A 14,574-nucleotide genomic window follows, 5' to 3' on the forward strand; every position below is an offset into this window, starting at 1 on the left:
AGAAGGTTCCGGAGGTGAAGGACACGGTCCACAAGCAGTCCCTGCTCCACCATGCCTGTGCCATCGTGGTGGAGAAGTTCCCAGAGAGCTCCGACCTCTACTCTGAGATAGGAGCCATCACCCGCTCAGCCAAGGTCAGCCTCACCTGCACCACATTAGCAATAGTAGTATTTGACAGAATATCTATCTATATATACAATTTGAATCCTGCGCCATGTCGGTTGTCTGTATGTTGTATGTACGTTGCATCACTCCGAATATGGACACAACGCCAGTGTGACGTAATCTCACGACAGCATGACATCACGCATGACATCACATCCTACCTATAAATTCTAGGATGCCGTCTAGGGGTGTGCCGATACACTAATTTCACGAAACGATACGATACGATATTTGGCTCACAACTTCGATACGATTTCGATACGATACGATACGCACTTTTTTTATTATGAAAATAAATGGGGGAGAAAAAAAGGAAATGCAAACAAATAATTCTGTTTTTGCATTATTCAGACATGCAAACTTGTAGCTTTTCAGCCGTTTTGAATCCAAATAGGGCAATAGTGTGACACCTGACCCGAAAAAAAACAACATGTTGTCACCCTTTTCACCTCGGGGCTGTTTGCATGCCTGATTATTTTGATTGGTGTAAAAAAAAAAATATATATATTTTTTTTTTCAAAACGATATTTTTTTTTTCCAAAACGATACATATCGTCGCGAAAACGTATCGCGATATATCGCGGGACGATATATCGGCACACCTCTAATGCCGTCAGATCGCACCAGTTCGACGGCTTCCATAGTGGGTTTTGGTCATTGGAGAGGTGATGCACGTCACCTCTTTCTGAAGTGGGTACTTTCAAAGCCTGCCGTGGATTTAGGAGAGCACAAAACTCTCTCTCACACTGTGAGGTGCCTGTAAGGTGGCACTGCAAAGTGAACGACGCGTCACGCTAGACTACGCGGCCCGAACGTCTAGTTATTAACAATATTAGTAGTAGTATTTCATATTATGGACAAACATACAAAATAAGTACCTACATGTCTGTACAGTCACAGCTATTAGTTTGTGTACAGCGGTATTTCAAATGAATGACTTGTACAACGGTGTTCTGAGGTGATGGGCGGTACTGAACTAAACGCGGGTGGGTAACATTTTATTGTGAAAACCAGAGAGTACTGTTTCCGCCCAAACAACGTCACTTGTGTAACGTAACACAGCAGCACGCCGGCATAGAGCACGCCGGTCAGTTTGTCTTAACTCACAAAAACACATTGAACATCCTGTTAAAATGAAATAACAAACGACACGTGCGTATTGCGAGTATGCTCGCGCGTGGCTATGGAACGCTCGCTCCTCCGTTCTTCACTTGACGTGCGGATTTCTGAACGAACCTGACCACTGAATGTACCGCTATTGTTGAAGGCTGCTGTCTTGTGTTTACCCATTAAGACCTGAAGCCGATTCTACATGTCTCCTAAATCCCAACAGTATTCTGAAAAACGTATGTTTCTATATCAGTGGTGCTCAATACTTTTCATGTCAAGGACCCCCAGAATTATATGTATTTGGCCGCGGACCCCCATCTCAAAATATTTTGTTCCAGGGACCCCCCAGAAGCAAAGATTTGAGTTAAAAATTTTCGCTTTAAAAATATATATATTCAAAGATTTGCACACATTTTCACTATTTTTCAAAAATAGCAGATCTACAAGCTCATAGCGCGGCACTCAGTGCCGCGCTATGAGCTTGTAGATCTGCTATTATCTGCGGGGTTATCAAAATTGGACCGTGTACGACTCTGGTCTGAGGTGACATGTGTCCCGTCACACTGCCCCCTGCAGGTGGACTTTGACCAGCTGCAGGACAATCTGGCCCAGATGGAGCGACGGTGCAAAGCGTCGTGGGACCACCTCAAGGTCATCGCCAAACACGAGATGAAGCCCGCGCTGAAGCAGAAGATGTCTGATTTCCTCAAGGACTGTGCAGAGAGGATCATCATCCTGAAGATCGTACATCGTAGAATAATCAACAGGTACGTTTGCTTTATAAATCATAATTGGGTGATTTAAATTCGCCTTGACCTATTTTTTGGCCCTGTAACATTCGCTATGGAGCAGTACTTGCATGTTTTTTTTTTTTTTTTTTTTCAAACTGAATTCTGGGAATCGCAGTTCTTTTTTCTTTGTACCCCTTTTTTCTCCCAATTTAGTCTTTATGTAAATTAACTCTTTGGCTGCCAATGACTAGATTTCTCGTCATATGTTGCTATGGCCCACGCCGCCAATGACGAGAATGATGAGGTTTTGTGGTTTCAGTGGTTTTCCACTAGATGGCGCTGTTCGCTCCCTTATGGGTCACCGTTTGGCTCCCCGCGAAGGAGAGGAGCAGCGGGTCACGTGATCGGCCAAAAAAAAAAACAGCCTGTTCTCGTCCTTGTAATTCGATCTGGAAGAATGGCTTTTCGCTGTTTCTGTAGCTTTTTGGTGAAAATAGCCTACATTCAAATGGCCACAACTATGGAACGGATGATCGCGGCAGCTTGCTTTTTTTTCTCCCCGGGCCCGATTCTACGAGAACCGGATACGTCTTGGAACGCATCTGTGTCACTTTCGATTTCTTTGGCTATTCAAAAATAGCAGATATACAAGCTCATAGCACGGCACCGAGTGCCGCGCTATGAGCTTGTAGATCTGCTATTTTTGAAAAATCTTGAAAAAAAAAAAAGAAGAAATAAGATTTAGATTTTTTTTTAAAGAATCGCCTCAGGTCTTAAAGGGTTACGGGGGATCGATCAAACTGGAGATGAATATTCAATGATTTTTTCAAAGGTGAGTGAAAAGACTCGAAAATCGCTGCCAGTGGCGTGGCGAAATGATGTTTTATTTCTGGCAGTCAAAGAGTTAATTCATTTCGACCACTTGCTGTTGTACCCAGTGAGGAGCCCCCACCGGGAGCGGGGAATGACCCGTAAGGAGCACATAATAATGTAGCGTGATGAAGACCACCCGCCCGGTTTCCCATCCCGTGTTAGTTTCATCTCTGAAACCACCTGTAGAGTCTGCTATGACACCGTTGTTGTCGTCGCTGCTGTTGTTTCTCCTCCAGGTTCCACGCCTTCCTGCTGTTCCTGGGCCATCCCACGTACGCCGTGCGCGACGTGAGCGTCCACCGCTTCAGCAAGATCCTGAGCGAGTTCGCCCTGGAGTACCGCACGACGCGGGAGCGCGTTCTGCAGCAGAAACAGAAGCGAGCCAACCACCGAGAGAGGAACAAGACCAGAGGGAAGATGATCACGGATGTAAGTGTAGAGCTGAGGTCACCGTTATGATCCTTTTACTGTGACGATTAATTGTCGCTCAAATAATTGCGATTAACGCGATTAATGCGTTTCTGTCATTGGAACTTCAGATTTCTGTTTGGCTTTTAGTTTTTGTAAATAAAAGGTGCACAGGGCAGATTTGACAAATATCTTACGTAATTTAATAACTTTATACTTAAAAAATACATGAATTGTGGAAATATTCGATAGTAAATAGCCGATCTAAAACGGTAGATCGGCTATTGAGCTTGTAGATCGGCTATTTCCGGGCTATTTCCCACTCTTTTTTTAATGTTTGAAAAGAACATTTTTCAACATGGAAATATGACGATTATGGATAAAATAATCATCATAATCATCTCAGATAAGTGCGATTAGGCGACTACGTAATGATTGTGACAGGCCTAGATGTGAGTGAAGCCTTCTTCACAGGTCTCGTCTCATCTCTGTCGGAAGGCGGATTTCAGGCCGCGTCGTTTGACAGTTGGCCCGTGGCGGAAATAGCCGACCTAACTAGTCGATGTGACACGTTGTTGTTGTGAGCTCAAATTTCCGCGGCGGGACACTGATCGTACAACGGACGGACTAGACATTTGGCATAAAGGATTCTAAATGCAGAAATTGATACGTTTTTTCCAATTTCCCCCGAGCCGATCCCCAACGTTCTTCCTTCAACTTCTAATGCACTGGATTCTAATATCTTTGGCCCACGCTTACATTTCCCAAGTTTTCCCTGATCTCACTGTGTTTGCTTCTTTCACCTTCTTCCCTTTTCGCGCTAGCTAGCTCAGCTTTTAACCCATTAAGACCTGGAACTGTGTCATTTTTAGATTTGAGCTAAAGAAGCTCACTTTGGGCTATTCAAAAATAGCAGATATACAAGCTCATAGCGCGGCACCGAGTGCCACGCTACGAGCTTGTAGATCTGCTATTTTTGAAAATGTGTGCAAATCTTTGAATATAAATACTTTTAAAGCGAACATTTTTAACTCAAATCTTTGCTTCTGGGGGTCCCTGGAACAAAATATTTTGATGGGGGTCCGCGGCCAAATACATATAATTTTGGGGGTCCTTGACATGAAAAAGATTGAGCGCCACTGATATAGAAACATACGTTTTTCAGAAAACTATTGGGATTTAGGAGACATGTAATCGGCTCCAGGTCTCAATGGGTTAACAGGGACGGTCCATAATATCCAATTCCTGGGCTTTCAGACACATCCACATACATGTGCGGTGACATCATGCGTGTTCCCTGAACCCCGGCTGCACATAGTGGGGGTTACTGTAACAACAAGCACGGAGCTTGTTTTTCGGCGTATCCCGTTCTGTGTAGCAGTCAGTTCCAACAGGAGCAGCAGCAGCAGGCTGTACTGCATGGGACCTGCAGGCCAAAACACGTACCTCCCCGTGTGATTTAAAAAAAAAATCCTTTAACCCATTCAATCCGGGAACGCATCTGTGTCATTTTAGATTTCACCTATAACTATTATTTTATACTTCAAAAATAGCAGATCTACAAGCTCATAGCGCGGCACCGAGTGCCGCGCTATGAGCTTGTAGATCTGCTATTTTTTAAAGAAAATTGAAAATTTGTGCAAATCTTTGAGCCAACATTTGTAACTCAAATCTTTGCTTCCGGGGGGTCCCTGGAACTAAATATTTTGATATGGGCGTCGGCGGCCAAATACATATCATTGTGGGGGTCCTTGACACTAAAACGTTTGAGAACCACTGATATAGAAACATAGGTTTTTCAGGAACCTGTTAGGATTTAGAAGAAGACATGTGTAGTCGTGTTCGCGGATTGAAAGGGTTAAACCCAGAGGAGCTTGCCGCTCCCCAGCGGGGGGCCCCCTTGCAGTTCAAGGGGAACCTAATTGAATCACTGTGTGAGAATTCAAACCTTTGCAGGTCCCTGTAGCTGGAATAACATCCCCCCAGAGCCATGAGCTGTGTGTCTCTTCTTACTGTCAGTGGCTCCTACTTTTGAATCCCAAAAAAAGTAACAGTTTTGGACATCTGAGGTTTCCACCCGACAGAGACCACTTTTTTTTATTTTTATATTATCAACAAATCGACAAGAACACATTTGAATTGATTTATTAGAATTGACTAAATCGATGAATCACCTAAGTCCTACAGTATTTTACACTAAATTGTACAACAACAAGTGTCATGCAGACATTGCTGATCTACAAGCTCACAACAACATGGTGGCACCTTCTTGTAGAGCTCGTAGATCAGCTATTTTTTGCTATTAAAAAAATGGAAAGAAAAATTTGCGATTTTCTTAAAATCGATGATAGATTTCAAAGAAATGATCCGTCTGTCCGTCCGTACGTCATTTTACTTTTCTTTTTAATTCATGGATGTTCCTTCCTTCTGTTTTCTGCTGTCTTTTATTTTGTCTTTCGTCGTTCTGTCCTCCGTAGAGTGAGGATGAAGATGAAGTGGAGGTAGGGGTGGCTGTCAAAGAGTGTGTGTGTGTGTGTGTGTGTGTGTGTGTGTGTGTGTGTGTGTGTGTGTGTGTGTGTGTGTGTGTGTGTGTGTGTGTGTGTGTGTGTGTGTGTGTGTGTGTGTGTGTGTGTGTGGGAGAGAGAGCATGATGGGAATGCTGTGACTTTAACACTTGAACCTGCCTGGTCAGTTCTGTTAACAGGTGGTCTGACTATGATTGATGGATGGTTTTACTACTGCGTTTGACCCTCAACCACAACCAGTTGTGTGTGTGTTTGAGTGTGTGTTATGTTATGTTGTGTTGTGTTCATTAACCCATTAAGAAGACCTGAGGCTGAAAAACGTATGTTAAGTCTTTCATGCCATTTGAATAGCCAAAGTATAACATAATGGTTAAAGTGGTTAAAATCTAAAATGACACGTGCTTTCCCAGATTGAATGGTGTAACAGGCCATTAGTAAGACTGACAGGTTGAACGCATCGTGGCTCTTACTGACGGAAGGAAACCACAGTGACAAGAGAGTCCACCGATAAGAGAGACACACTGTTGAGTGAGCAGTGAGCCTCCGTGGTGGAAAATGACTGTGTATTTATTACTCTAGTACTGTACTTACGCACAAGTTTGAGGTACATTTACAAACTGTACTTTGCTTTAGAATTTCCATTTTTCAATACAATACAGAGGCTAATATTGCGCTTTTTGCTCCACAACGTCCATTTGAACATTTCATTTAGAAGCTACTTTGCAAATTTAGATAATTATTACAAAACATACATTAACCACTTTATGGAGATAGGTAAGTTGCATCATTCGCGAGCGAATTGATTTGATTTGAGCACTCGCAATATGCAATCCGAACAGTTGTAAGGTTAAGTAAAAGTAAAAAGAGTACTTCTTCCAGCACTGACGTGCCTCTCAGAACAAGGAAGTGTTAATTCAAAGCAGCAGCAGCGGCACAGCGGTCACGGCGGTCGGTCTCAATCAGCACATCACTACTTCCTGCTAGAAATGAATCCTGGGTAATGGACCTCAGGGGGGGATGGAGAGGTTCGTCTCCTGTCTGGGATCGCCTTACTTTATAACATGACTCACACTTGTTTTCAGACCACATGCACCCCCTCGGTGACACCAATAGCAGATCTGCATTACCTCACTATTAACACAACTAAACACTTTGTATGGAGACCAGAAGCATCCTCAGGGATGTGTAAATAGATGGGTTTTGAAAACGAAAAACTTGTGAGTAGATATAAAGACTATGGGTCGGTTGCACCAAGAGGGATTAAGCTTTAACCTGGTTTAAATCAAGGTTTATCTATTAATTCAGTTGCACCAAACTTTAAACCTAGTTTCCACTAACCAGGTTTAGTTTTAAACCATCCTTTAATCTTGGTTTTTATTTTCACAGTAAACCTGGATTAATGTTAATCCTGTTGCACCACTACTTTAAACTCCAATTTAAATGTCAGTAAGGGATTAATTCTAAACTTGCAGTACAGGTGGTTTAAATGTAAACATGGCAGCATATATCAGATGGCTTCATGAAAACGAAAGAGTAGCTCAAAGAAAAATAAGGGACCGTCTAAACCCAGTCGAATGTTATGATAATGCTGAATTTAAAAGGCGGTACAGATTCAGCAAAGAGACTGTAATGAGACTGCCACGCCTGCCCACATTATCTCAAAAGTGAATAAAAAAGTAATTCTAATGATATTTGGCTCAAGAGAAGAAGTATTCCTTTTTATTTACAGCGCAAATCCAAGATGGCGGACACACAACAATGTTTAATCCATGAAATAATCACTGTTTAAAGTTTTAATCACTGTTTAACGTTTTAATCACAGGTTAAGGATTTAAATCACAGATTTGTTAAGCAATGCTTAAAATTAAGTGGTGCAACACAACTCGAATTAAAATAAATCCTAGATCAACAAATCTTTGATTAACCCTAAACTAAGCTTTATTTAATCCTTCTTGGTGCAACCGACCCTATGGTGTAAATAAAAAGGAATACTTCTTCTCTTGAGCCAAATATCATTAGAATTACTTTTTTATTCACTTTTGAGATAATTGCAGGCCCAATTTTATCAATTATTCTCATTGCAGACTCTTTGCTGAATCTGTACCGCCTTTTAAATTCAGCATTATCATAACATTCGACTGGGTTTAGACGGTCCCTTATTTTTCTTTGAGCTACTCTTTCGTTTTCATGAAGCCATCTGATATATGCTGCCATGTTTACATTTAAACCACCTGTACTGCAAGTTTAGAATTAATCCCTTACTGACATTTAAATTGGAGTTTAAAGTAGTGGTGCAACAGGATTAACATTAATCCAGGTTTACTGTGAAAATAAAAACCAAGATTAAAGGATGGTTTAAAACTAAACCTGGTTAGTGGAAACTAGGTTTAAAGTTTGGTGCAACTGGATTAATAGATAAACCTTGATTTAAACCAGGTTAAAGCTTAATCCCTCTTGGTGCAACCGACCCTATGTGTTTACTTTCCACAGAGAGTAAATCGTCTCTGTCGGGGTGGAAACCTCATATGTCCAAACGTACTTTTCAGGACTCAAATTCAAAAACAGCAAAAAGTAGCAGATCTACAAGCTGGAAACGCGTCGCTTCGCGCCGCGTTTCCAGCTTGTAGATCTGCTACTTTTCGATGCTTTTGTGTGACGGTCGAATGATCGAGGAAGGACGTTCATTTCCCCAAAAAAACACAACAAGTTAGAATATGGAGATAGGAGGTTTCTGCCCGACAGCGTCGATATGTATTTATACAGACCTGCATCTGGAGTGGTGTAACTTTGAAATGACCAACACTTGTGTTCCGAGTGACAATTAACCTGAATGGCCGTTTGGTTAAAAAGGCTCAGAACGTCTGCTTGTTTTTCAAAGCCATGCCGGGTGTCAGAGCATGAGCGCGTGTCGACTTTCCCCCTTCTCTTATACACGTAAACGATAATAATAGTACGATAATTCATGGGTTCCTCTCCTCTCCTCTCCTCTCCTCTCCTCTCCTCTCTACAGAACGGTAAGTTCGGCGGAGCGTCCTCTACGGACGGCCAGGAGGTGCATCCTCAGGGGCTCCAGTGTGCCGAGGACGTGGCCGAACACGAGAACATGAAGGCGGTGCTGAAGAGCAGCCCGCTCAGCCCCGACAGCGGCAGCTCCACGGTGCCGGGCCTGCGCTCGCGCACCAGAGCCAACAGCACCAGAGGTCAGTGGCTTTCAACAAGCATCCTTTACTTATTAAGCGTTAATCACTTTCAACCTGGCGGCCCTTTTTTTGCGGGGTAAAAATTTACAGAAATGTTCTAAAATAGTGAAAAAGCTGTACAAAAACATTGCAGATCTACAAGCTGTTGTGAGCTCGTGGAGCTGCAATATTAGCTCCTTTTGAGCGGCATTCTTGTACGACAAAGTAGGACATAAAAGTTGTGAAAAAAATGAAGTCTGGCAGAGCCCCCAGGCTCTGGAATAATTTGCCCAGATACGCATCAAAGCTGCCCGGTCGATAGCTATTTTTAAATCCTTACTGAAGACTCTTTTTTCCCCCCTGGCCTTCAGTGCTAGCTGATGTAGCTCTGTCTTTCCCTTACTGGTGCTAATGTTTGTTTTATTTGTGCTTATTTCATTGTGTGCTATTGTCTGTTTGTATTGCATTGTTTGCTCTTAGTTTTTTTCGTGTTTTGTTTTTATCTGTACAGCACTTTGGTTGACCTGGTCAAGTTAAATGTGCTAAAGAAATAAACTTTGATTTGATATAGGCTCAAATACCGTTGTGATTTTGTCTGCTGTTTAAAGTCAATCTGTCAATGTATTGCTTAGGCCTGCACTAACCTTGGGGGGGTTTTGCTTAGCGTTCTGCTCAAGCAAAATGTAGGAAACATCCCAAGAACGGAGCTATTAACCCATTAAGACCTGGAACGCATCTGTCATTTTTTTATTTGAGCTAAAAAGCATTATTTTACACTTTGGCTATTCAAAAATAGCAGATCTACAAGCTCGTAGCGCGGCACCGAGTGCCGCGCTACGAGCTTGTAGATCTGCTATTTTTGAAAAATAGTGAAAATGTGTGCAAATCTTTGAATATATATATTTTTAAAGCGAACATGTTTAACTCAAATATTTGTTTCTGGGGGTCCCTGGAACAACATATTTTGAGATGGGGGTCCGCGGCTAAATACATATAATTATGGGGGTGACATGAAAAATATTGAGCACCACTGATATAGAAACATATGTTTTTCAGAAAACTGTTGGGATTTAGGAGAATCGGCCTCAGGTCTTAAAGGGTTAACGCCAAGTTTAACTGTATTCCATTCGTTCCTGACTGAAACATAAAAGAGGTTTCATGTGATGTTTGTCTTGCAGCGCGGGTTCCTCCGTGGTGCACGGCGTCGTCCACAGACGACCCGGTGAACTGCTGCACGGACGACACGGCCGACGACATCATGGAGAGAATCGTGCGGTCGGCCACTCAGGGGCCCAGCCAGCCTCGCGAGAGGAGGAGGTCCCGCGTCAACCGCAAGTCACGTGAGTTCATGATGAGAGAGCTTCGTTTACGCAGCGTTGCTGTTGTCAGGCAGAAACCTCTTATCTCCAGACTTTGTAAATGAATGCCCTACTTGATCATACCATTACCACAGTGTCACACAAAAGCACCAAAAGTAGCAGGTCTTCCGCTTTTGCTATGTTTGGATTTGAAACCTGAAAAGTAACCGTTTTGAACAGTGTGAGGTTTCCACCCGACAGAGACGATTTACATGTACGCTGAAAAGAGCAGACCTACAAGCTCACATGCTGACAATGCTGCAACCAGATTGTAGGTCTGCTATTTTAATGCAAACAACACAGTCGTGCAATGAAGTAGAAATCGGGCTTTAAAGGGATAGTTCACCCCCAAAATGACTTTTTTCCCTATCGATTACACACCCCGTGAAGCCTTGAATTCTTGGAGATTTCTTTGGTTTTGTCGCATTCCTAGGCCAATAATTTGATGACTGGCGGTGGCTCCGGTAGGAGACTCAAAGTGTCTCTTTTGAGTCTCCTACCGGAGACGTTAGCATCTTTCCGCCGGTCATCAAATGATTGGCTTAGGAATGCGAGAAAAAAAAAGACAATATCCATGAATTCAAGGCTTCACGGGGTGTGTAAGTCTGTTTTACAAAATAACCAGGCGGTTAGAGGCTTTGATTTATCAATATGGCTACAGCATTGGTTCCTCAAAGTGGGGTCCGGGGACCCCCAGGGGTCCTTGAGGGAGTTCCAGGGGGTCCCCAGCTAAATGATAGATTAGGCACCAAATGGACCCTTATGGGTCTGTAACTCTGATGGTTCCATTTGTACACTCTCAGAGTTAAATTGACATAGATTTTACAATATAAATTGCGGTCCAAGTGATAGAAATGCCATTAAATGGGGGTCCGTAGCCCTAATGCATGTCAAACTGAGGGTCCTTGAAATTAGAAATGGTTGAGAATCACTGCTAGAGCCGTAAAAAAAATCTTCTCTTATCTGGGTCCCTGCCTGGCATATCTTTTGAAATGGGGGTCCACGGGCTAATAAAGTGTCAATTTGGGGGTCCTTGACATGAAAAAGTTTGAGAACCACCGGGCTACAGGACATTCTCCCATTTCCTAACTACCTTCCTCCTCCTCCTCCTCCTCCTGTGTTGTGTGTGACAGTAAGGAGAACACTGAAGAACGGTCTGACTCCAGAGGAGGCCAGCGCCCTGGGCCTGTCCAGCGGTTCAGAGATGGCAGTGTGACCACAAGGAGGCGCCGGAGCCTCTCGCTGACACAAAGACAGACAGACAGACAGACGCCCCGGGGGGGGGGAGACACGCTTCCCGCCCGTCGCCCCCCCCCCTCGCTCCGCTCGCACACAACCCGACCTGTCAGCCCACGACGCCACGCCCCCTGCCCGCCCCGCCCCCTACCCCTCCAGCTTTCGATGAGTTGAGCTCACCTTTATGTGTTTGGTTTGCACAGGCTTGTGACGTGTGTGTGTGTGTGTGTGTGTGTGTGTGTGTGCGCTTCCTGAAAGGAGTGGTCACAGAGACAGCACAGAAAAGGGGTCTATTAAAAAAAAAACATTAGATTTTTGTTTTGTTTTGTCCCTGTACTAACGCGCGACGAGGGGGAGCAGTAAAAGATCGATCTTCCACTCTCAGGTACAGAAAGCACAGCGTTTTGAACCACTAAAGCTATGCTGGCGTCGGAGGAAGATCGCTGATCTCTGGACTCTCTGGTCTGAAATCCCCGGTGGCCCCTATGATGGACGCGTCGCAGCGTATACAGATGTACAACATCAGGCTACTCCAACATTGAAATCGCTCGATTTTTCCTTTTCTTCATTTTTGTCAGGTCTAAAGGCATCTGAAAGGGTTGGACACGTCGTGCTTGAATCACTGTGGCCTTGACGGAATGGAGAAGGGCTGAAAACGCTCAGAGTTTGGAAGCCCCTAAAACGGCCTCAAGCTCTGCGCTCAGCCAACGTGGCTTCTGTGATAGATAAATGAAATGAATAACACGTTTTCTTTTATCTCTCGGGATAAGACGGCTCTCGTGCACACTTTGCGTTATTGTTCTGTTATGTATACTACTGTGGTAGTTTTTGCGTTTATAGTCATTTGTTGCTCAAAGAAGGTGCTCAGATAAGGAATATTTGCACTGGATGTAGAAGTTGGATCTTGGAGGGAATGTGAAAATCCTTTTGACACTGACGAACCACTCAGACATCGAAATATGAAAACGCCATTTACAGTTTAACCAGCAAACTGAACGGTAGCACAGTTTTGTTTTTCCATACGGTTTCTTATCAAGACAAGTAGATCACATCAACCACAGGTGCGTGTTCAGAGCTTTTTCCCTGAAATGTGGCATTTTGCTGAATATGCGTGGAGTATTGCGGAATGCAAATGGCGTGATTGTTTGTAAAGATCATGGCGTAATGCAGAGAGGAGAAGGTTCACCACAAACAATTCAGTTACACTGTCGGTTAAGTCAAGTTGATAATACTACAATACCACTTTTTTTTTTTTGCAACTGTAGATTTATTCCATGATGTGACCTGTGGCCACAGCTGTGGACCATCATCTCTCACATACATTTTAACCCATTAAGACCTGAGGCGATTCTTAAAACAAATCTAAATCCTAACAGTTTTTCGGAAAAAAATATAAAAAAAATATTTTCACGATTTTTCAAAAATAGCAGATCTACAAGCTCATAGCGCGGCACTCGGTGCCGCGCTATGAGCTTGTACATCTGCTATTTTTGAATAGCCAAAGACATCTAAAGTGACACAGAAGCGTTCCAGGTATCAATGGGTTAATCTGACTGAAGATTTAAACAGAAGTAAGAGAAGAGGCAGGAGCAACCTCACCACATTTACATAAAGGCTGGTAGAAACTATGAGTGCCTTTCACAAACGTTTTATTTATTGAGACATTTTCAGGGACGTATAATCAAGGAAATGTTACTATAACATAAGGAAAAGTGCAGTGTGAAAGAAATTGCGATGATGTGCATCATTCACTAGCTGTGAATCGAGTTCAATCTCCCGTCATTCATTCACCACAAACCAGTCCTGACAACCTGTCCGTTTTATTGCCATGTTTAACGTCTCAAAAAGAAAAAGAATCAAATATCTCATCATACTATTTCTGTTGGCTGTGTGCATCACTTGTATCTGGTTGCCTTAATGTAGAATGGGTAGGCATGGATTTCCTCTGAGCTTTGATTCCACGCTGTTTGAAAGATACCGTACTGGGCCAGGCCAAATTAATGAGTAGTTCAGCTGAGGTTTTATTTTTCTTCTAATTAGAAGACTTATTGTTTTTTTATTTGAATGTGAAGAATGGGAATTCTGAGAAGCACATAATGCAAAGCCCCATCAATACAAACCTACTCTGCATAACTGTCTGCTATGTGATAATATATAAGAGGGGGAAACTCTTGTGTATTGATATTTTACTATTGTGAGCTCATTGCACTACCAATTAATTTGTAATGGCCTTGGTGACCTTTGTGACACGTATAATCTCACACTATCATTGACGACGTCTTGAGATAGTAGTTCCATCCACTAGAATGGTTCACTGTGATGGAAGCATAGCCATTGTTGAGAGAACAAAACAACACGGATTTAGTCAATGTGCATTATCTGTAATAAGGCCACCTTAAGACACACCAGCACCAATAGCAGTCTCACGCTTTTTTTTTCTGGAGAAATTACTGAAAGACTATTCAGCACCTTATAAACAAATTTGTAGCATGCGACTTTTATCAGAGAAAAGAAACGTAGAAGTTTAGCCTTTTTCTCAGATTGTACGAGGGTTTTTGTCAAATGGGGAAAAAATTTAAATAAAGAGAGGTACGTAGATTCATGTAAAGTATTATTCTAGATAAATGCTGTAAAATGTTGGAAATGTCACAACCATGTGTTATGTCGATCTTCCATTAATTGTTGCTTTTCTTCCTGTAGAATAGTGTATTATAGACAAAAAGCAGTATTATTCTAAAAGTATAATTTAAGCTAAACCAAGCCATGCGTGGTTTAAAGAACATGTTTGCAGACGTGATTCACTTCTGCTGGGGCGAAAGGGAGGTTTGTTTCGATTCTCAGAGACTGTAGTGTTTTTATTTTTGTTTGTTTGTATGTTCTTTTTCTTTTGGTTGTAATTGTTTTGTTATGTTTATACTGCACAGACTTGAAACGCATAAGAACGCCGTTATTAAATTCACCACCTGCTACCTGTGGAAACCCTCAAGTC

General features: G+C 42.7%; 1 protein-coding gene across 1 annotated transcript in view; it reads left to right on the forward strand.

Annotated features, from left to right (window-relative positions):
* The window catches only part of fhod3b (formin homology 2 domain containing 3b), a 193,667-nt gene extending 182,019 nt beyond the window's left edge, over positions 1-11,648 (forward strand). Inside the window, exons 21-26 of the mRNA XM_084052364.1 lie at positions 1-134; positions 1,852-2,042; positions 3,116-3,308; positions 8,823-9,012; positions 10,170-10,331; positions 11,483-11,648. The exon at positions 1-134 is cut by the window's left edge and continues 28 nt beyond it. Of these exons, the coding sequence (XP_083908490.1) occupies positions 1-134; positions 1,852-2,042; positions 3,116-3,308; positions 8,823-9,012; positions 10,170-10,331; positions 11,483-11,565 (953 nt within the window). The 3' untranslated portion in view covers positions 11,566-11,648. The remainder of the gene's footprint in view (positions 135-1,851; positions 2,043-3,115; positions 3,309-8,822; positions 9,013-10,169; positions 10,332-11,482) is intronic.
* The last annotated feature ends 2,926 nt before the right edge of the window (positions 11,649-14,574 follow it).

This window comes from Gymnoscopelus microlampas, assembly GCF_963454915.1.
Source record: "Gymnoscopelus microlampas genome assembly, chromosome: 3".
In the NCBI taxonomy this organism is placed as follows: Eukaryota; Metazoa; Chordata; class Actinopteri; order Myctophiformes; family Myctophidae; genus Gymnoscopelus; species Gymnoscopelus microlampas.